This window comes from Camelus ferus, chromosome 7 (assembly GCF_009834535.1).
Source record: "Camelus ferus isolate YT-003-E chromosome 7, BCGSAC_Cfer_1.0, whole genome shotgun sequence".
NCBI lineage: Eukaryota > Metazoa > Chordata > Mammalia > Artiodactyla > Camelidae > Camelus > Camelus ferus.
Window position 1 is genome coordinate 52783432 of NC_045702.1, and position 19962 is coordinate 52803393.

The window sequence follows — 19962 nt, forward strand, 5'->3', positions numbered from 1 at the left end:
TATGTTTTTTGTTATTTATGCCTCATTCTCAGGATTAAAAATATTTTTTTGAAGTGCACATGAGGTGCTCTTCAACAGAATAGAAAAGGGGTTTTATCAAAAGTCATATCTAATCAACATTAAATAGGGTGTTGCTATTTAGAGGTAAAAAGGATAGCAATAAGTTAAGTATGGAAAGAATCTGATCTTTCCAAAAATGCTGTACTATTCAAAAAACTTTTGGTGAATATCTGAGACTTAAAGAGTAAGTAAAGTCCTTTTTTTAATATACATTTTAACAAAATTCTTTTAATAAAATTTATAAAAATGAATACTAAAGGATAATTTTTGCAGCTTGAATTGTTTTCTTTTTCCACCCCCAAAGAAAATACAAAATTATCAGCACCCACACATACATGAACTCAAATCTTATAGTTCAGGAAGACGAAACACTCAATTCGTCTCTGACAAAATGTGTACGTGTGTGTTTGTGTGGATGAGTGTGTGTGTTTATTTATGTTGAGAGTTAGCTGTGTCTTAGTCAATGGAAATACAGATTTACATAATCAAATCTTCAGTTCTGCATCCTTTTCCTGTATGTCACAGACACATGTTTGTAACAAATATCTCAAGATTAAAGCTGCCTACCTAAGCGGAAAGGGTATACATCCTCTCTCTGAAAGAACTTTGAAGACAGAATCTGTTCGTTGGAAATAGATCTTACAGGATGACTGAGTCTCTCCCTGGATTTCCAAGTGCTGCTAAATTTAGGCCATTCTAACCAGGAGAGACTGAGGTGTGCTATTTCTCTGCTGATCTCCAAACAGCTGCTGCTGTTCACCAGTCTTTTTTGAGATATAGACCTGATTTAAAATATTACAACCTCGTTTCACACCTCGAAATCTTCTTCTCAGAAAGAGTAATTGAATTTCAATACCTTTTTTCAGAAACCTACATTGAAACCTTTGTAACATGGCTCAGTTTGCCACTGTTTCTGGTTTTTGAAGGATGTCCTGCCGGCTCTCTTGAGTGTGCTATACTGCATCATGTTGCTTCCAAGGAATTATTCCAGTTTAGAATTTGATTCATTTTTTTCTTTCTTTCTTTGGTTATAAAAACTCCTACTTTTTTTTTCCTTTAGGACGAGTAACATACACAGTAGTCTAATTTTGTTAGCCTATTTGTTCTCTCATAATTCTGTGGATAAATTTGTATAGGTTAAGAGTAAAAGCTTAACTTGTAAAATAAAAAAGAAAGAAATCTTTCTTTTAGTTAGGTCATCCACTATAATAAACATGCTGCCTCATGCAACATATTTAATGCTCCTGAGGTCATTTGTATTATCATTTTCCCCCAAGATGTGAATAGGCTATAAAGAAGTTAAATATTGTTCAAAGTAACAGTTATAGGACAGATATAGCTTCAAAGTTACCAATTTAGAGTTCATGGTTGAATTATGAATATTCAATGATGCAAATTGGACATTATCCTACAGGTAATAGAGAACCACAAAGGGATGTCAGATGTGGGACTCCCATATGCTGGTGGACTTTTTGAAAGTGTACCTTGACCGCAATGATGATAGTAGAATGAAGGGGGCTTAGGACAAATGAGTGAGGGGAGATGTCTTGAAGGTATGTAGAAATACAATGGCCAGAGGGATGGAGACGATGTATATTTTGCTTATAGAATGTCATGTAAAATTTAAACCAATCACCATTTTTACATCAATTTTAGAGAAAAATGGTTATATTCCAGAAGCTTGCCATGCTCACTTCTGAAAGTTTCTGGTAGTTTATAGTTTTGTAATTTATGGTTAAAAAAAAAAAGTCACTAATCTTGAACCCTTCCTTGGTCCTTTTAAAAGACATTTAATATTTTATCAAGCAGAGAATGGCAACATTTTATATTTCAATACTAGCAACAGAAGATAAAGCAAAGAAGAAAATTACTTTGTGTTTCTCAGTGCTGTTTTTGGTGAACCATGATGTACAATGGAAAGTTTGAGTTTTTTTAGTAGAAAACAAAATTGTGTATGGTCAAAATACGCATTCTTCTATTGCTGACATCTATCGCTGTGTCTGTAAATTGAATACAACTCTGTGGTTTTATACTGTGGATTTACTGCAAGCGTTACTTGTTTCTCAGAGCAGACATCAAATTTCATTTGGTAAAAAGGTCCCTAGTGTACTTCAATAATGATTTTCCTTTGGCAGTTGTGTACTGTAACTTGAAGTTGAATAACATCTTTAGAGTTGATTATTTTCTAGGGATTAAATGTTTGAAAGATGTTAGTTCCTTACGGCAATCATCAGTTTCCAGGAAGTGCCTGAGACTGAATTTATTATTTTTTAATTAATAGAAGAAAATTGTAAATATATGCATTCTTAATTCAATATAAACTCTGAATGCATTATATCAGAGATGCTTCGGGAAAGAAGAGAGAATTTCTGTTTTCTTAAGCTGGGCATGGAAAACAGTAAAGAGAAGTATGTCAACTTGTAATAATCAACATTCTAGGAAATAACTGTTTCTGTTGAAAACATCTCAAGTCAGACAGGTTGAAAAAAAGCCCTTGGCCTTCTTCCTTAATCAGTATTCCATCCTGGAGGTGGGAGAAAGGGGTTATCCTTTGTCTTTTTCATTTTCTTTTCTTTATTTGACTCGTATTCGTATTCAGAAAATCTTTATAGAAGATACAAATAGGCCTTGTTCCTTCTCAAAACATAACAAAATAACGATCTACAAAATGGATCTTTTCTCTTTCCGAGTACAGGGTCTTTGTCTTTTTCTGATGTATTCTGCTAGGTTTTTATTTTTTATTCCAGGGTTCTTAATCTTTTAGCAATCCATCACTGTAAAGTCCAAACCTGGGTTAAATATTTATACTCAGCTCTCAAAGATTTCATTCTTCACTTCAGAGGGAAATGGAAAATACACGGCAATATGAACTCGACCATATAATGTAAGAATGGTAAAATAAGAGTTAAACACACACACACGTTTTGCATATTTGGGCACATGCAAAATGTGATCATCATCATCATAGTAAAGTAATAGTACTTTGGTACTTTTTATGTGTGTCAAATATTGCTCTAAGACGTGTATTCTTTTTACTGTACCAGAACAAACCACAGAATACTCTGCTGCGAGACAGCCATTTTATCGTGCACATGGGTTCAGTGGGTCAGGCTTTTGGAATGGGCTTAATATTGGCTTGTTTCTGTTCCACTCAATTTGGTACCTCATCTGGGGAGACCTCCAGTTTGGAGATGGAGGCTACCTGACAGCTTGGGGTGGAATCAGCTGAAGGCATCTTGACTCACATACCTGGGGGATGACACTGGCTGCTGTTGACTGGGACTTCAGCTAGGCTGTTGACAGGTGCACCTACGCGTGGCGTCCCCAAGTGGGCTCTTCACATGGCTAGTTTGGGCTTTCTTCTAGAACATCGTATAGCGTCACTTGCACTGTAACCTATTGATTGAAAGGTAGTGATAAGGAGGAGGAGACAGACATCACCTGTCGAAGGGGTACAGCAGGATTCCAGGAGGGCACTTTACATTCAGTATCTCAATTTGAGAAATGTCCTACCCCTGTCATGATCACATTTTCACCTAATCTTCTGTCCTCTGTCCTCCTTAAAATCATGTGTGAAAAGAAAGAGAAAATACACTTCATTTTCTTAAAAAGAATCAGTTGAATAATAATCCAAGTTAAAAACCGTGACTACAAAATGCAGACAATACAAAGCTTGGTATATTTCCCTGTTTTGCATCACCAGAGATTTCCCTAAATTTCTTTTTAGATTTTTGTGTCAGCAGAGGTCAGAAATAACACAATTATTAACCTTAATATTAAGCCACTGAGATAATCTTCTGAAAGGTTTGTAGACTTCTAATCTATTTCCCTGATACGCATACTGTATATATGTTCAAATTCAGGACTGCAAAAATTATCTCAAATCCTTACTTACAAAAGCAAGGAGAAAATAACCTCTACTGAGAATCTTTTATGGTTATGCATTATGCACATGTTATTTCATGAAATGCTAATGCCCCTGGGAGGTGGGTGGTATTATCCACTTTTCATAAGAAAGGAATTAAACTCAAGTTAAGTGAATTACTTTATCTAGGAAGGGAAGACAGCTCAGAACCTGAATGAGGATACAGATCTATCTAATTCAGAAGTGGCAGGTTAAGAATGTGATGAATTGTCCTTTAGATGCCTTAGTTGACAAGTTAATATTTTAAAATCAGGCTGTTATAGTTTTAAATTAATGAAAAGTAGTATATTATTAGCTTTTAGCTCTGCCTGCTGTTTTTACTACATGCCTTTAGTGAGCTCCCTTTACTACATTTGTATATATTTTATTCATATCTTCTCACTGTTACTTCCCTCTCCCTTCATCATTGCCTAACTATTAGCTCTTCTAACCTCTGTCCACATTTCCTAAATAAGCCTTTTATTAAACTCCTACTTATCCATTTTAAGTGCACCGTCTGTTTCCTTTTGGGATCCTCAAACATGGGGTCCTTCACCAGGAAACAAACACTGAGATGGAGTGATGGATACAAAGGCTTATCAGGAAATTTTTCCTGTGAAAGATAAACAAAAGAAGAAAAGCAGGATTAGGCAGAAAGATCCTTCAAATAATGATTCATATGTAATACCTTAGAAAGGAAAGAAGAGGGGGCGTGCAGGTTTGGTTCTGAATAGCTTATGATAAAGTCTCAGCCACTCCCCTGGGGAGTTCTGGAGCAAATATGGCTCGTTAGAGGATTCCCACACTGGACAAAAATGGCATGACCTTCATACAGACATCATCTTTAGTCATTGACCTCTACCTGTGAAGAGCGTGACCTTGGTTCAAATGCTGAATGTATTCTGCAGGAAAAAGACCCAGAAGCTGCCAGCTAACTGCTCTCTTTGCAGCTGAATTGAAGTTCTTCCCTGAAGGCAGAGTTTAGTAGCACAGCTTCAGGGCTGCCATTATCAGGCAAGGGTGTGCATTTCCGCATCTTCAAATGTTGTCTGTATCGTACAGCTCACAGCGTTACTCCTCCATCTCTCAGGCTGCGCTAGGCTTGTCTCACTGTCTACTAGTCCTTTCTGTTTAAATGTCTCGCCACAAATTTAACACACCCCAAAACAAAAATACTGATTTTTCTCCTCTTTTCCCACCTGATAGTGTTCCAGGATTTGGGAACTTTACAGTCCACTTTTCTGTACCCTAGTGCTCGACCCAAAACTACAGGAGTCATTCTCGGTCCTCCTTCCTGTGCACAGTTCATCCTGTTCATTTTCAGATCAGGCTACAAAAATACATCTTGAGTTTGGCTCTTTAACCTTCACCTTTACTATGACTTTCCTAGTTAAAGCCACTGCCAGCTGTCGTCCAGTTCCTGGAACAGCCTCCTATTTGGCCTTCCTGCTGCAATTCTTGTCACCTTCCAATCCATTGATTAAAATGAACTTCTTCAAATAGATGCAGACCATATTTATCTCCTTCTCAGAATACGTCAGTGGCTTCATAATTTACTTACGATGTCATAGTTTCTAACTTATCATATGTCACAATCTGCTTACAGGAAATCCTCCATGTGGCATCTGAGAATCTCCATGATGTGGTCTTTACCTGCTTCTGCAGTCCAGCCACGTGCCCCTTCCCCTCCTGCTTACCAGGCACCAGGCTTGGTGTTTTGGAAGCGCTTCTCTGCTGTTTCTGTTTTTTTGTTTCTTTACTTGTTTGTTTCTTCACTTTCAGGGTTCTGCTCAGAATGTTCTTCTTCTCACTCAGGTTTATAACTGTTACTCAGCTTTCTGGATTTAATTTAAATAACACTTTTCTATGGGCTGCACTTTCCATCTCTCAGTCTAAATCAGGGCTCATGCTGCACTCTCCTGCATAATTCCACTACCTGTTTTTTGCATGTAGCTTATCACAATTTATAATTATTTATTTTTGTAGTTGGCTTGCTTACCGTAGACCTTTCCCTCACGCAAGATCCAGGAACTGTCTTACTGTAACTGCATCACCACCACTTGGCACAGTGCCTAGCATGTCAGCAGGTCTCAATTTAGACTTCTTTTCATGGACAAAAGAACAAATAATTATAAATCAAGTGTAGCGTTACTATTTTATTTAATGTCATCCTACTTTTCTTTCCAAAATTCTATGATCGCTATTTTGGCTCTCGTCCTTTTTTCTCCTGTGATTTGTTTCCATGGGTTACCTTCTCATTTAGAGTTTATGATCCTTGAGATGTAGAACATATTTTCAATCATCGTAACACCTTAAATTCATATACATACAGTCTTCAGTGTGCCTGGGTGTGTGTTAACTTTATTCGATGACTGGAGTCATCACATGCTGAGTTCTAATAAGTATTTAGGAATCTACACTTTATGTGACGAACAAACAACACAACGAACCCATCAAATCGATTTATGTAGACATTGCCTGTGCTTTATTCATGAGAAGGTTGATTTTCTTCCCTAATTATGGAGAATGTGTTTTAGTCCAGGCTCAGTAATCCAGAGAGCCTTCTCCAGCTCCTCCCATACAAGAACGTCCTGCCACCAGCCAAGCAAAGTGGCACATCCATTCACTGAGTGAGAATGTCAGAATTAGACCGCATCCCGACAGCCAGCAAAGCGGATCCTTCCTGGCTTTCATTTTTTGTGCCTGAAGAGAACCCGTTGCAGGGAGTGGGGAGTCCATAAAAGCACCATAAGGAATCCTGTTTTCTTTCCATACGTTTATCAAGAGGCAGAGACCATAAAAGTGTTGCTATCATTCCCATCTCCCTCTGAGGCATAAGGAAGAGCTGTGCCTCTTGATTTAGCATTGCACAGACCACAGGTGCCTTTACAGAGACTTGTGAAACATCAGATCAGCTAGTTTAAAGGTTTGATTAGGAAAACCGTTTCCATTTGTACCCCACATTATTATTATTATTATTATTATTATTATTATTATTATTATTATTATTATTATTATTATTATTATTATTATTATCCTTATTTGGCTGCATGTCACGTGTGAGAGTGGGAACTGTCAGAAATGTGAGAAACCAAAGGCTTCCATTAAGAGAAGGATGAGAAAGAGTTTTAGTCAAAGCATCCTGATGTTGGAATTAACCAAATCTAAGAACCGAAGAGAATTTACTTTGAATCCTTCAGGGTTACCTTACTCTCTAAATACCGCTTGCTAAAATGCAAGTTGGATGAGGTCAGTTCAGAAAAGCTGTTCTCGATCACAAAAAGTGAAGACCTAAGTTGTCAAGCTCATTCTAAATAAAAGAAAGCTAGGTAGTGTTTTTGTTAAGTATCTAAAAATAATTTAAATGCTGTCTTGAACTCTCGTGTAAGTGTTGTTATTATGAATTGCTTAACTGACATCTCAATTATGGCAGCCCTCGGGAATGGTGCTCATTTATACAAAGTCAGTTATATTTAACGACAACCAAAACTACGAACTATGAAATAAAGCTTTTTTTTTTCCCTTGTAACTGTGAAAGTTTTGTATCTCCAAGTACTTCTTCTGTTTATGTCCATTCAGTTGAAGGGAGGGGCGTGGCTCCTAGGGAAAGTGAAACCCACAGTGACTTCTGTTCCTGACTCCTTCTTTACATACCATTTTCTCTTAGTGTGAGGGCTCCTTCTAACTCTCCTACCCAAGTTTTTCATTAAGAAAAAAGCATTTAAGTGAATCATTCTATAAATATTTATATATACCAAGCACTCTTCTAAGCACTAGGAAAACAGCAGTGAACAGACAAAAATCCCTGCCCTTATGGGAGTTACATCTTAGAGCACATGAGAAGATGGTGACACAAAATCTAATACGTACATTCTAATGAAAATCAAGGGCAAATTCGATAAATGTTTTTAGTTGTTTTGTCCTTTTTGTGGAATCCCATCTGGGCTCAAAATCATTTGTGTTGCTCCTAAATCTAGTGTGAGGAGACAGACATTAAATAATAAAAATAAGTTAAATATTTGATAATAAGGTGTTATATTCAAAACAGAAGAATGACGGAGGGATGGTGTGTTCAGTTTTAAACTGAATGACTAAGTGAGACTTTATTGTGAAGACAGCATTCATGTAAAGATCTCAAGGATGTCAGTTAACCAGTCATTTTAAATTTGAGTGACTTATCTGAAACTAACTGGGGAATTTTAATAAGTTTCTGAGCAGATAGCCATGTGGAAAACTATAATTAATTAAGTAATTAACTGCTATTCTAATTTATTAATTAACTTGGTAATTTATTAGGCAGACCTGTGGAATCATCTCAGTTTTTGACTATACATGGACATTAAAGAATAAGCTGTGTTAAGGAAAGAAGAGAGAGCTCAGGGCCCTGTAAAGAAACTATCACAATAGAAGGGAAAGAGAAAGAAACTGAGTGAAGACATTGACATTAATCCAAAATGACATTTTCCGGAAGTAATCGGGTTTCTGGCTTTTTTTGTAGTTCCTTACTACCTTCAGAATAATGCCCAGATCTCTTTACTTAGCATTGAAATCCTTTCAAAAATTAGCCTCTTGTTAATTTCTCTAATAGGTGTGTCTGTATTCCAATAAAACTTTATTTACAAAAATAGATGATGTTCCAAAGTTGTCTACAGTCTGCTAGTTGCCTACCCCTGGTCTACTTTATGGGATTCTGCTATTCTTAGCACATGGTTTCCATTCTTTTTTTTTTCCCTGGAGAGGGAGGTAATTAGGCTTATTAATTAATTAATTAATACTTTTTTAACAGAGGTACTGGGGATTGAACCCAGGACCTATGCATTCTAAGCACACACTCTACCACTGAGCTGCATCCTCTCCCCCACATGGCTTCCATTCTGAAAGTTGTCTCAGTAGCATAAGAAACTGCTGAATTTGCAGCCAAGATGACAACATTCCAGGTAGGAGGCTGGAGGAAGAGAAAAAAAGGTTAAAAGTACATGTATCAGCTGTTTCCCCAAATAGAACCTTCTCGTATACCTCACCCCATGTCCGCTTTCATCTCACTGGCCACTTTTTTGTGCAAAGAACCTGAAGAATGTAATTGTTTAGGTGGGTGTGTTTTCATTCAATAAAGTTAGGGTTCTGTTACCAAAGAAGCAAGAGAGAATGGATATTGAGTGGGTTTCTGGGAATCTCTGTCTTATCCACCAGATTCCTATCACCTGTTGTCAGTTTCCTCATTTTGAAATGGGGGACTGTTAGCACCTCACAGAGTTGCTTCCTGAAGACTGAATGATGTAACACATGAATGTTGTTAGGAGAGTGCCATGCATACTGTAAACCTGACATATTGTTGGAATTAATATTATTTTCATTTTTTGTATGTTTTGATCTTTGTCGTATTTCCAGTGCCTGGAATGGTTTCTGGCACAGAAGAGATCAGTAAACAGTTTTTGGAATGAATAAATGAACAGCCATTATCATCAATTTTGATTTTGCAGTTGTAGGCAACAGAAACTGATTCTCCCCCTTACGCCCTTATTAAAATGATATTACCTGCTTCTAGAAGTGAAAAGATATGGAGAGTCAGGCTCCGACAGGGACAAGTATCCTGTTATTGCTGTAATCATTTAGATACAGCTATTTTCACCCTGTCCTTGAATAACTCCACTTAACATTTAAAGCCCCATGAAACAGAATCTGATGTTACAAATGCGACTGAATCATCTGTCTCCCTTTGGATAGGAGAGAACAGGACACCTTGTTTTATCATCCTACCAAAATGTCATGTAACTGGATAGAAGCAAAGAATTAGGATGAAATCAACGTGAAGAATGGAATCAGCAGGAAGAAACTGGGTGGAAAACACAAAGAGATATCCATCACATGTTTTCATTTCTTTTCGTTGGCATTGCTTCTACAAAGTCATGGCTGTGATGTAGGAGCAGCCCCTGGGAAGAAGAAAAGACCTAGCAATTTGGCCTCTGCTAATGCATCAGTAGCAGACTATCACCTTGTAAAACTGACTGCAGGAAACGTAAGCAGATGAACCAACAAGAAGAGGTGTTTGTGTGTGTGTGTGTTTTTAGTCAAAGTCAACAGAACAGTTAGGTCGTTTGGTTGATTGTGGAGAACAGTGGAGAGATACTGAAGAAGGTTTAGGCTAATGCCAAATATAGGTACCTCGCCTTTAGGTAATGGCATTTATATACATAAGCCTTCCAGTCATACAGTTTCATAAACTATCCAAGTAAGTTGTTTCTAAATGCTTCAATTTCTATAACAATTGCAGTGTCAGTCTGCTTGGTTACTGAGCAATTGATTACTGTCTCTGATAAAAAATTGAAACCAGATGGTTTTTCATTTTGTTTGCCTCTATAGGTGTAGCAATGAATGTAGGTCCATGACAACCTAGGGGTTTATTTTTAAGCATGATTCACAGTAGTTCCATCTACTATCATTATGAAAGTCTGTCAGGCATTTGGAATTGCTTTAATTTGGTAAACTTTATTGGGATTTTTACAGATGGTAAAATGAAAATTATTCTCTTTGTTTTATTGCTAGAAAATCCCAATTTATTTAACTCCCCAAATTGATTTGCATAGTTGCAAATATACGTGCTACCACTGATGAACATTCCAGACCATTATTGGAAAGCTGGTTGGACTAATGGATTGTATGTGCAGGGAACTCTAGAGCTTATTTACCTATCTTTAATGACTTCAGGGGGCGGGGGGTGGGAAGGGACAGACTGGGATTTCAAAATGTAGAATAGATAAACAAGATTATACTGTATAGCACAGGGAAATATATACAAGATGTTATGGTAGCTCACAGAGAAAAAAATGTGACAATGAATATATATATGTTCATGTATAACTGAAAAATTGTGCTCTTCTCTGGAATTTGACACAGCATTGTAAAATGATTATAACTCAATAAAAAATGTTAAAAAAAAACAACTCGGGTCTAGTTATCTATCATTTGTTTAGGTATTAAATAAATGATACATTTTTGATTGGTAAAAATGACACCCTTGTTTGCTGGTGAAATGTAGAGTTCATAAAACTGAACCAAAAAAACCCAAAAAAAACCTCCTTGTATTAAGTAGACCTTACACAATTATCTTTACACTTTGTATTTTTAATCATATTTTTTCTAGGATTTGGCATTAGGAAATATATATGATAGTGCCATTAAAGAGTGAACAATTAAAGATGGAGTATTATGCAAAATAGAATAGCTTTAAAATATATTATTTAGGAATTAAAAATCTTTAACATTCTATAACTTACCATTTTTTTCTTTTTAATAATGCTAATCTTTTGATCTTTATGTTTTTCTTTCTGCAGTCCTTTAAGACCTTATTGAAACTACAAACTCATGTCCACAGTGGTTTCCTGTTGACAGCTTGCATATTTTGAAAGCTTGAGGTATTTTATAATGAGACATACCATGTGGAAACTTTGAAGCATAGAATTCTGCCAAACTTCTGAAGAAAGAATTCCTCACCTGGTATGTAAGAGAACTCCCCACCGCCACCATGACAAACCAGGAAAAGTGGGCCCACCTCAGCCCCTCAGAATTTTCTCAGCTTCAGAAATATGCTGAGTGTAAGTATTTGTATTGATAATATGATTTTATATGGCATTTGCATTAAAAAGTATTTACTTACCAAAACAGATTAGAGATCCTGTTTAATAAATATAGGAATGTCTTTTGTATTTGCAAGTAATTGGATTTGAGACTCCTCCTTTGGCATGAAAAAAAAGGAAAAGGTAAACTTAAACATCAAGTCTAGAAGAAAAAGAACTAGGCTGATAGATGCAAAACTAAACTTGGAAACACTCCAGCTGTAATAGATGTGAAGCAAAGGGCAAGACAGCTTGGGAGAGTGGAGACGGGTGATACTGTCAGAGAGGAGGATAAATGGAAGTCAAAGGGAGAGTGAGATTTTTCTTTTCCTGTTTGTTAGTGTAACATTTCAGAAGGACTGGGGGCTGGCGGTATGGAGTCCTAGTTGCATCATGGAGTTGAAATTAGAGGTGGTAAAAGAAAGAGGTGTCAGGACGTTACACCAACTCATTTAGTGTGTGCACTTGTACAAAAGAAAGGCCATGGTGATTCGCTTTACAGTATGTGACTTTTACATATAGTAAGTTTCTTTACATGCAAACCATTAAATTTGATTCATAAGAAGTTGTTTTTGCCATGGATTTTGAAAAAACATGTCTGTTTCACAAGCTGAATTTTGAATCTAAATGGATAGCAACCGTGTCAGTCAAGGTGTTGAAGAGAGAACATGAAGCAACTAATAAAGAGGGGGCAGCAAAAGGCTGGGAACATGATGAACACAGGAAGTAACCATGAAGGTGGGAGAGAATGAAACTCAAGATGTGGGAAGTGAAAAAGAACCAATAGCCCCCGGTAGTAAAAGGGGCAAGAACTGAAGCAGCTGGAGATGCGTATGCAGAGAGGAATCGTGGCGAGGAGGGCAGACAAGTCAGGAGTGGTCTGAGTCACATTATGAAGGAGAGAAAGATAAGGATTAAACACAAAAGCGGGGTTTGGAATAACAAGAAATATAGGTGAATGAATAATAACACTCACATTTAGAGGGCACGTATTTTAAGACAGGAACATTAGTAAACACTTAGTGTACATTACCTGAACAGGCCAATTTCATAGGTTTCCCCAAACAGCCTAACTCGAGGGCTGAGGTGTTCTGGGCGAGGTTGTGCGAATGCTGGTGGGTATTTGCATGGAAGATGCAAATCCATAGAAGAACCGTGAATTTTCTCAGTCAGTGATAATAAAAATACAACAAGTATCACAGGGAGAGGAGAGAGTCAGAAATTGTTGACCTCAAAATGTGGTCCTCAAACTGAAAAACGGTTTTGAGCCACTGAAAGCATGATTCACGTACTTACTGCATGAGGAAAATTTAGCCTAAGATGGCTGAACTCTTGTCTGCGTGTATGCACTCAATGGTTTCTACACTGAGTAAAAAATGATTTACCCATGTTTTCCACTTTCTATATGCTCTTTGCTGTGGTGTCATATCCAGTGATCCAGTGTTTCCGAGCATCTTCTTTAGGGAGGGTACTCTGCTTAGAACTGCAGGAAATGCAAAAATGAACTGATACGGACCATCTCGTCTCAGAATTTACAGTTTATGAAGGCTAGAAATTAATGGATAAATACCTGTATCTACAGAAAATATTCCAAGTGCCACAAGCAAAGTTTAGGGTTCTGGAGGGCTTTAGTATATACAGCTAGAGATGAAGAAAGGGAAGTCTTCATGGAGGAAATAAGATTTGAAATGGATCTTAAAAAATAGTTTTAAGGGAAATGGAAAAAAATTGATATGGATTAAAAAAAATTCAGCATGTGTTTGAAAAAGTGAGATGACCCACATTTAGCCGCACTGCAAATGAAGGAAGTAAGTGGAGCTAAGGCTGTGAAAATGAGATGGAATTAAAATATATGATGCTTAACGTGAGTGAGGCAGTGAAGAGTAATCATGGGGGACTAGGGGTAGGGTGACGTCAACGGGGATGCTAGGCTCTGAGAAGCTTAGTTTGCAAACATGGTACTGGACTATGGTAATAGAGAGAGATGGAAGTCAGGCCAGTGGGCTGTTGGAAAAAATGTGGATGGTGAAAGATGATGAGAAAAGCATAGATTCTGATATTGTAGCATTAAAACGAACAGAGGAGAGCTTGGGCGGTAATAAAATATGAGAATTGAGAGAGACAGAAGGAGGGCGGGAGAGAGAGACAGAGGAGTTATAAAATTTAGCTCTAAGATTGGACTTGGAGGACAGGAGAGTTTGGTGACATAATCTCCCAAAGAAGGTAAACATAATAGCTTGGTTGAAGTTACGTTGAACTTAGCTGGATTATTAAGGTATATTTTCCAGTGTTTGGGTATTATAGGAAATATACCTATGGAAGCATTTGTATAAAACAGATAAATTATTGTGATGATAGCTACATGATCATTTAGAATAACTTTGGCTCAGATATTCAAATTCCATTTGCATTGGTAAATAGAATTTAATAATTAAGTATTAAAAATATTATAGGCTGCTACTTTTATTGGCTAAGGAATATGGGAGTATGTTTAATTATATCCTTAAAATGCTTGATTTAGTAATAAATTTGTGGAAATACCTAAGACAAGTGGTAATAAAAATTGTCATAAATGTATAAGTTGTAACATTGAGACAAAGATTAGTGAGCACTCAATACATGGGTAGTGAGCAGTGACATGGTGAGTATACGCATTATTGAAATGGATTTTATCAGAAGACAAATTAACTGATTAACTGTGAATGAAATAAATAGTGTGTATTCAATGATCATTAGACTTGCTACTCTTTTTTAAATAACCAAGACAACAATGAAAAGTGCTATACTTAATCCTCCAGGAAGTTTCCTGTGTAATTGAAAAGCAAAAAATATTTAAATTAGGATGTATTGTTGTGTAATAAATTGCCATTGTCAACACATAACTGAAAACAAACTTATTATCCTGAAGGTTATAAAAGTAGTGAATCTTCTATGCTATTCAGTACTTGCGGTCAGCTTATCAGCATCATTTAAGGATCAGATTTTTTCATGTTGCAATGCAATGTTGGCAAAGTGACATTCCCATAGTTTATTAGAAAAGTGATATATTGCATTTGCTTTCTTGATTTTAATTGCTTAATAACTTTCAATAAGAAATTGTTTATATGTATTCAATCACTAAATTCAAGGAAGTTACTGATTTAAATTTAAATTTGCAGCATGCTATAAAATTATATTTGATATATATCAAATAAGTGTTTTATATGTTTTGGGGGGATGTGGTAAGAATGTGGAATTCTTGATGATGGATTAGCTCCTGGACTCCCTACCCCAGCAAAACCAGATAGTCAGTGTTGGACCTAGATAGTACCATGAAGATCTTTTCCTCAAGTTGTTTGATGTTGAGTTCTCTCCACAATCCCCGTAATATATCCTGTGTCTTACTCTGTTCGGGCTGCTGTAACAGTGTGCCACAGACTGGGTGACCTATAAACAATAGAAATTCATTTCCCATCGTTCTGGAGGCTGGAAGTCTGAGATCAGGGTGCCAGCATGGATTCTGGTAAATTTCTTTTGGGCTGCAAATTGCCACCTTCTCCTTGTAGCTTGTAGCCTCACCTGGTGGAAAGAGCAGGAGAAGGGCTGCAAGCTCTCCTGAGATTCTTATGAAGGCACTAATCCCGTTCATCAGGGCCCCACCCTCAGGACCTCGCCTCGTCCTGTTTACCTCCTAAAGACCCCTCATATTGGGAGGCAGGGCTTCAGCCTGTGCGTTAGGGGAAGTCACAAAGTTTTATTCCATTTCACTCTGCAGCTATAAATGTTATTTCAGCTCCGAGGCTTTTCACATAATTAATTGGGACAGATTAGACTGATGTTGGCACGGCATCTCTGGTTAGACAGCTGGCCCATCAGACAGCTTGTGTTCAAATCCTGGCCTCACCATATTTTAGATTTTGGACTTTGGGTAAGTTACATAGCATCTCTGTGCCCCAATTTTTGTCGTTGAAAAATGAAAAAAAAAAAAACAACTATATTGAGTGTTGTAATGATTAATTTGGGTAAGTTAATATACGTCAAGTAATGAGACCAGTGCCTGGCACGTTGCAGGTAATACAGCTGTTTACAATGATTATCTTGATAGGGAGTGAGTGTGTTACGTTGACTGTGTGAACATATTGTTGATGAGTAAGTTAAAAAGTGCCACATTTTGGAGCATTAAGAGCTGGTGTCTTTTTTCTGCTACAAGACCAAATTCTTCCCACAAGGTAGAAGCTTCTGGTGCTATTGGCAGCCTCGATTCTGTGTTGTCCCCACAAATGTTGACGGCAGCTAATGTGAAGCCTGCTGCGGCTGCCTGCAGCATGCTGAGACCATGCTCCTGTTTAGGGTTTCAGGCTGAGTCACTCCACGGGAAGCGTTTCCATTGATATGTGGGAGAGGGGTATAATTTTCTTTTCCACTCTTTGTAAAAAGTCATCCAAACTGTTGTTATAAGATAGAGCGCTCTCACTCCTGCTGTGTAGAGAATTGAGCTTATCACGTTATTAGTCTGTCGGTGCTTCCTGCTGTGGTCTTCAGGCGCAGCAAGGGTTAAGAGACTCTGTCTTTTCATGGCTGACAACATTTTCTATGTAAAATCTACACGGTATTTCCAAGTGGTTCATTATCTGCCCACATGTTGTCATTTAGGATTAGCTTTTTATTTGCTATATTTAAAGTGTGTTATAGAGCATGTAAATTATTTTTGAAAAATACTGTGTTATTACAGAGGGAACACTTCCAAACTTTTATAAATTTCATACTGTTTATAGCAGCTGGCGTTGTAGAGAGTTGCAGAATTACGATGAACTTGTTCTTTTCAGTAAGGACCAGTGTGCCTAATAGTGGAGCTCATGTACAGTTTCCTCCGTTGGAGAGAGGCGCGTCGTATGGCTTAGTGGGAACAGCGTAGGCCTGGCAGGCAGACTAACATTTGACAGTGTTGAACCCCTGCCCTTTCTTGGATTTGCTGGTGGAGGGACCTTGGGAATGTTCTGCACTGCCTACGCCTTAGCTTTCTCACCTGGAAGAGGAGAATTCCACCTCCAAGTGTTGTTGCAGGATTTAATGAGACAGTCATCATCATTATCATAAATAATAGATTTTTAGTACCCTGTTCTGTATAATATGTAAGCATTAATTCATTTAATACTCACAATAAGAAGGGTAGAGCAGATGCTTAGCATGAGTGAGGTCCTGGGTTCAGTCCCCAGTACCCCCATAAAATATATATGCATATGTGTGTGTGTGTGTGTGTGTGTGTGTGTGTGTGTACACTGTGTGAAAAAGTATCCACAATAAGCCCTAGAGGAGCCAGGTATCTTTCAGGCAGATTATCAAAACAATAATAATTCATTTATGTTTCTTATAAAAATTGATGTGTTAATGAATAGGTTGTTAAATCCTGCTTCCAAAGGAGGGAGAACTAGAATGCAGGATTCAGGTCCTCAGATCTCCATCAGCCACAGCCATCTCTCAGCGGGTTTTTGTGTACAGGACAAAGCACAGAAGCGAAGCTCCTGAGTATGGCTTTGGCCCCCACATATCTTTCTGCTCTTTTATCCTGCTGGATTGGACTGGATCCTGTGTGGACCCTAAGAGTCAGATTTCATCATTCTACCCATGCGCCTGTCTCCTGTCTCTGGAACCTCCCCCACTCTTCCTTATGAAAAACGTGGGAGGGAAAAGAGAGGAGGATAAAACCAGGAAGCAACTGCAATATAAGATTTGGTGAAGTTCTTTTCCATATCAAGTAGCTTTCTTGTCCTGGGAAACGCCACCTTCTGGCATGATAATAGAGTTATGTCTAATGAGGCATGTTTTGTGCTTGATCCCTGTATGATGGGATAGAGGGGAGGGAGACAGGAGCCCTCCTCTCCTGTGTGTGTGCAGTTTATTGTTGAGCACGTATAGATACACACCAGCCCTCTTTCTAATTTGTCTTGATGGGATTAGCTTTTAGTTTTGGCCTGTGCCCTGTGTTACATTGGCTTTATTTTGGGAGGTGGCACCACTTAATGTTAATTACTCCCTTTGTAGGGGATGAAAGAATAAATGGCACAGATGTCATTTAGTGTAGTGGCTGAGCACGTAATTCAGTGTTAGGTTAAACCGGGTTTGAGCACCAGTGCTGTGATGTAAATGTCACATTTTTCACCTGTGTCCGAGGGTTGTGACGATGACTAAGTGTGAAGATGCTTATAAAGTGCTCAGGATTCAATACATTATTGTTTTTTTTCCCTGTAATTGAAGTATAGTCGATTTACAATGTCATGTTAATTTCTGGTGTACAGCATGGTGATTCATTTCTACATACATGTATGTATTCCTTTTCATACTCCTTTTCATTATAGGTTATTACAAGATATTGAATGTAGTTCCCTGTGATGTAGCGTAGGACCTTGTTGTTTATTTATTTTATGTATAGCACTTAGTATCAACAAGTCCCCAGTCCCCAGTTTATCCCTTCCCATCCCGTTTCCCCCCTGGTAACCAATAGATTATTATTTTGATGAGGATCATAATGGTGATGACTGAGGTAGTTTAATATCAAATGAGGACTTCTTACTCTTTGATATAAACCTACTCACTTACACTCCGAATGTGGAATGTCTTGGCTTGGCCCTGACACTTGGTCTGAAATTGGAATCTGTGACTCTATTTTAGATGATACGTCTCTCATTTCCGACCCTGTTTCTTCTGCTTCACATTGATTAACTCAGCAGTTCCTGGCTCTGACCCAGATTTTATTTCTGGAATGTATGTTGGCTGCATAATCCCTCTGCCTCGTCTCTGGCGCTGGCTCCTGTTTGTTGTACTGCTTCAGACCGAATTTCCTGTTGGTGGCTTCTCTGGGTTCCTATACCTTAGACTTTTCAATACTTAAATCTTATTAATAGTAAAAGAAAGTAATAACTATGAATGTCTAAATTTCCATTATTTTTGTATTCTAAAAATACATCGTTTTCAGTGATATCTTAAATGTCTATTTTTTCCTACTTTTCAGGCTTGATCCCTGTCTATTAGTTTTATTAAGATTTATGGAAACAAACTTTAATATTAAAGTTAGCACTTCAGTGAAATACTTTGGTCAAGGTGGGCCAAATTAGGCAGCGATCGAGGAATTCACAAAATCTCAGTGGCTTAACAGAATAGAAGTTTATTTCTTGTTCCTGTTGCATTTCTAGATCTGAATCAGCAAATGATTTAATTTTGCATTGTCCTTGATCAGGGCCCAGTTGGACGGAGCAGTCATCAACCTTAAAGATTGGCAGATGCTGCCACAGAGAGAAATGCAGATTTGTGCATTGGGTGCTGGCTCCGAAGGCTTCTCCCTGATGTTGTTAGACTTAACATTTCTTTGGGCTAAACAATCCGTGTGACCCCGTCTAACTTCAAGGGAGTAGAGAGGTGTATTCCTCCCATCTGCCCAGTATCGGGAGAGAAATGAAGTATTTGGTGAAGACTACCATGGTGGACAGTATCCACAAGCAAAATATAACCTGTCATTTACTTTGGAACATTAAGCAAGTCATCCAATCTCTTTAAGCTTCTGTTTATTCATGTTATAAAGTGAAGATAATCCTTCCTACCTATAAGTAATCTCTTACTTTTATTATTAATATTTGTACGACAAGTTATAGCAAAAGTGATCACATATATTCACAATTACTAAATTATATACTTCATCCTTAATTCAGTTAGAGATTAAAAATTGTTATTTACCAGAATTTTCTTAGTTGCCACCATCCACATAATAGCAGGAAGTGCCATACACACACATGCACACAAATACAAGTGTGTAAGATTCAGACTAAAGGAATTTAATTTTACTTATTGGTCATTCAGCCAACAGTATTTAGTACCTTTTACTCTTAGGCGTTATGCTTGGTTCTGTGTAATACGGAAATGAACACATGCTTTTTTCAATCAAAGAGCTTAGACTATTCAGAGATACAAACATGTGGCCAATCTGACTGTTACATATACAAGATTCTTTTTAGTTGAGGTAGAAGTGGCATATAACATTGTATTAGTTTTAGGTGCACAATGTAATGACTTGATATGTATTGCAAATTGATTACCACAATAAATTTAGTTAACATCTATCAGCACAAAGTTATAAATTTTTTTCTTGTGATGAGAACTTTTACTACGCACTCTCTTAGCAACTTTCAAATATACAATACAGTATTGTTTACTAAGTCACATGCTGTACGTGACATTCCTGGGACTTACTTATCTTATAACTGGAAGTTTGTATCTTTTGACCACCTTTATCCGTTTCACTCACCTCCTACCCCTCAACTCAGGCAAACTTCAGTCTGTTCTTTATAAGTTCATTTTTTGTTTTAAGATTCCATGTATCAGTGAGATTACACAGTATTTGTCTTTCTCTTTTCT

At 37.5% G+C, this 19962-nt stretch overlaps 1 protein-coding gene across 6 annotated transcripts in view; it reads left to right on the forward strand.

Annotated features, from left to right (window-relative positions):
• Positions 1 to 19962, forward strand: part of DGKB (diacylglycerol kinase beta) — a 588496-nt gene that overhangs the window by 42932 nt on the left and 525602 nt on the right. For 5 of the 6 annotated variants that reach the window (XM_032483922.1, XM_032483923.1, XM_032483926.1 and 2 more), the window contains exon 1: positions 11487 to 11556. In XM_032483922.1, coding sequence (XP_032339813.1) covers positions 11487 to 11556 — 70 coding nt within the window. Of the gene's footprint in view, positions 1 to 11295; positions 11557 to 19962 lie in introns of those variants that run through there. The other variant, XM_032483924.1, reaches the window with a different exon arrangement.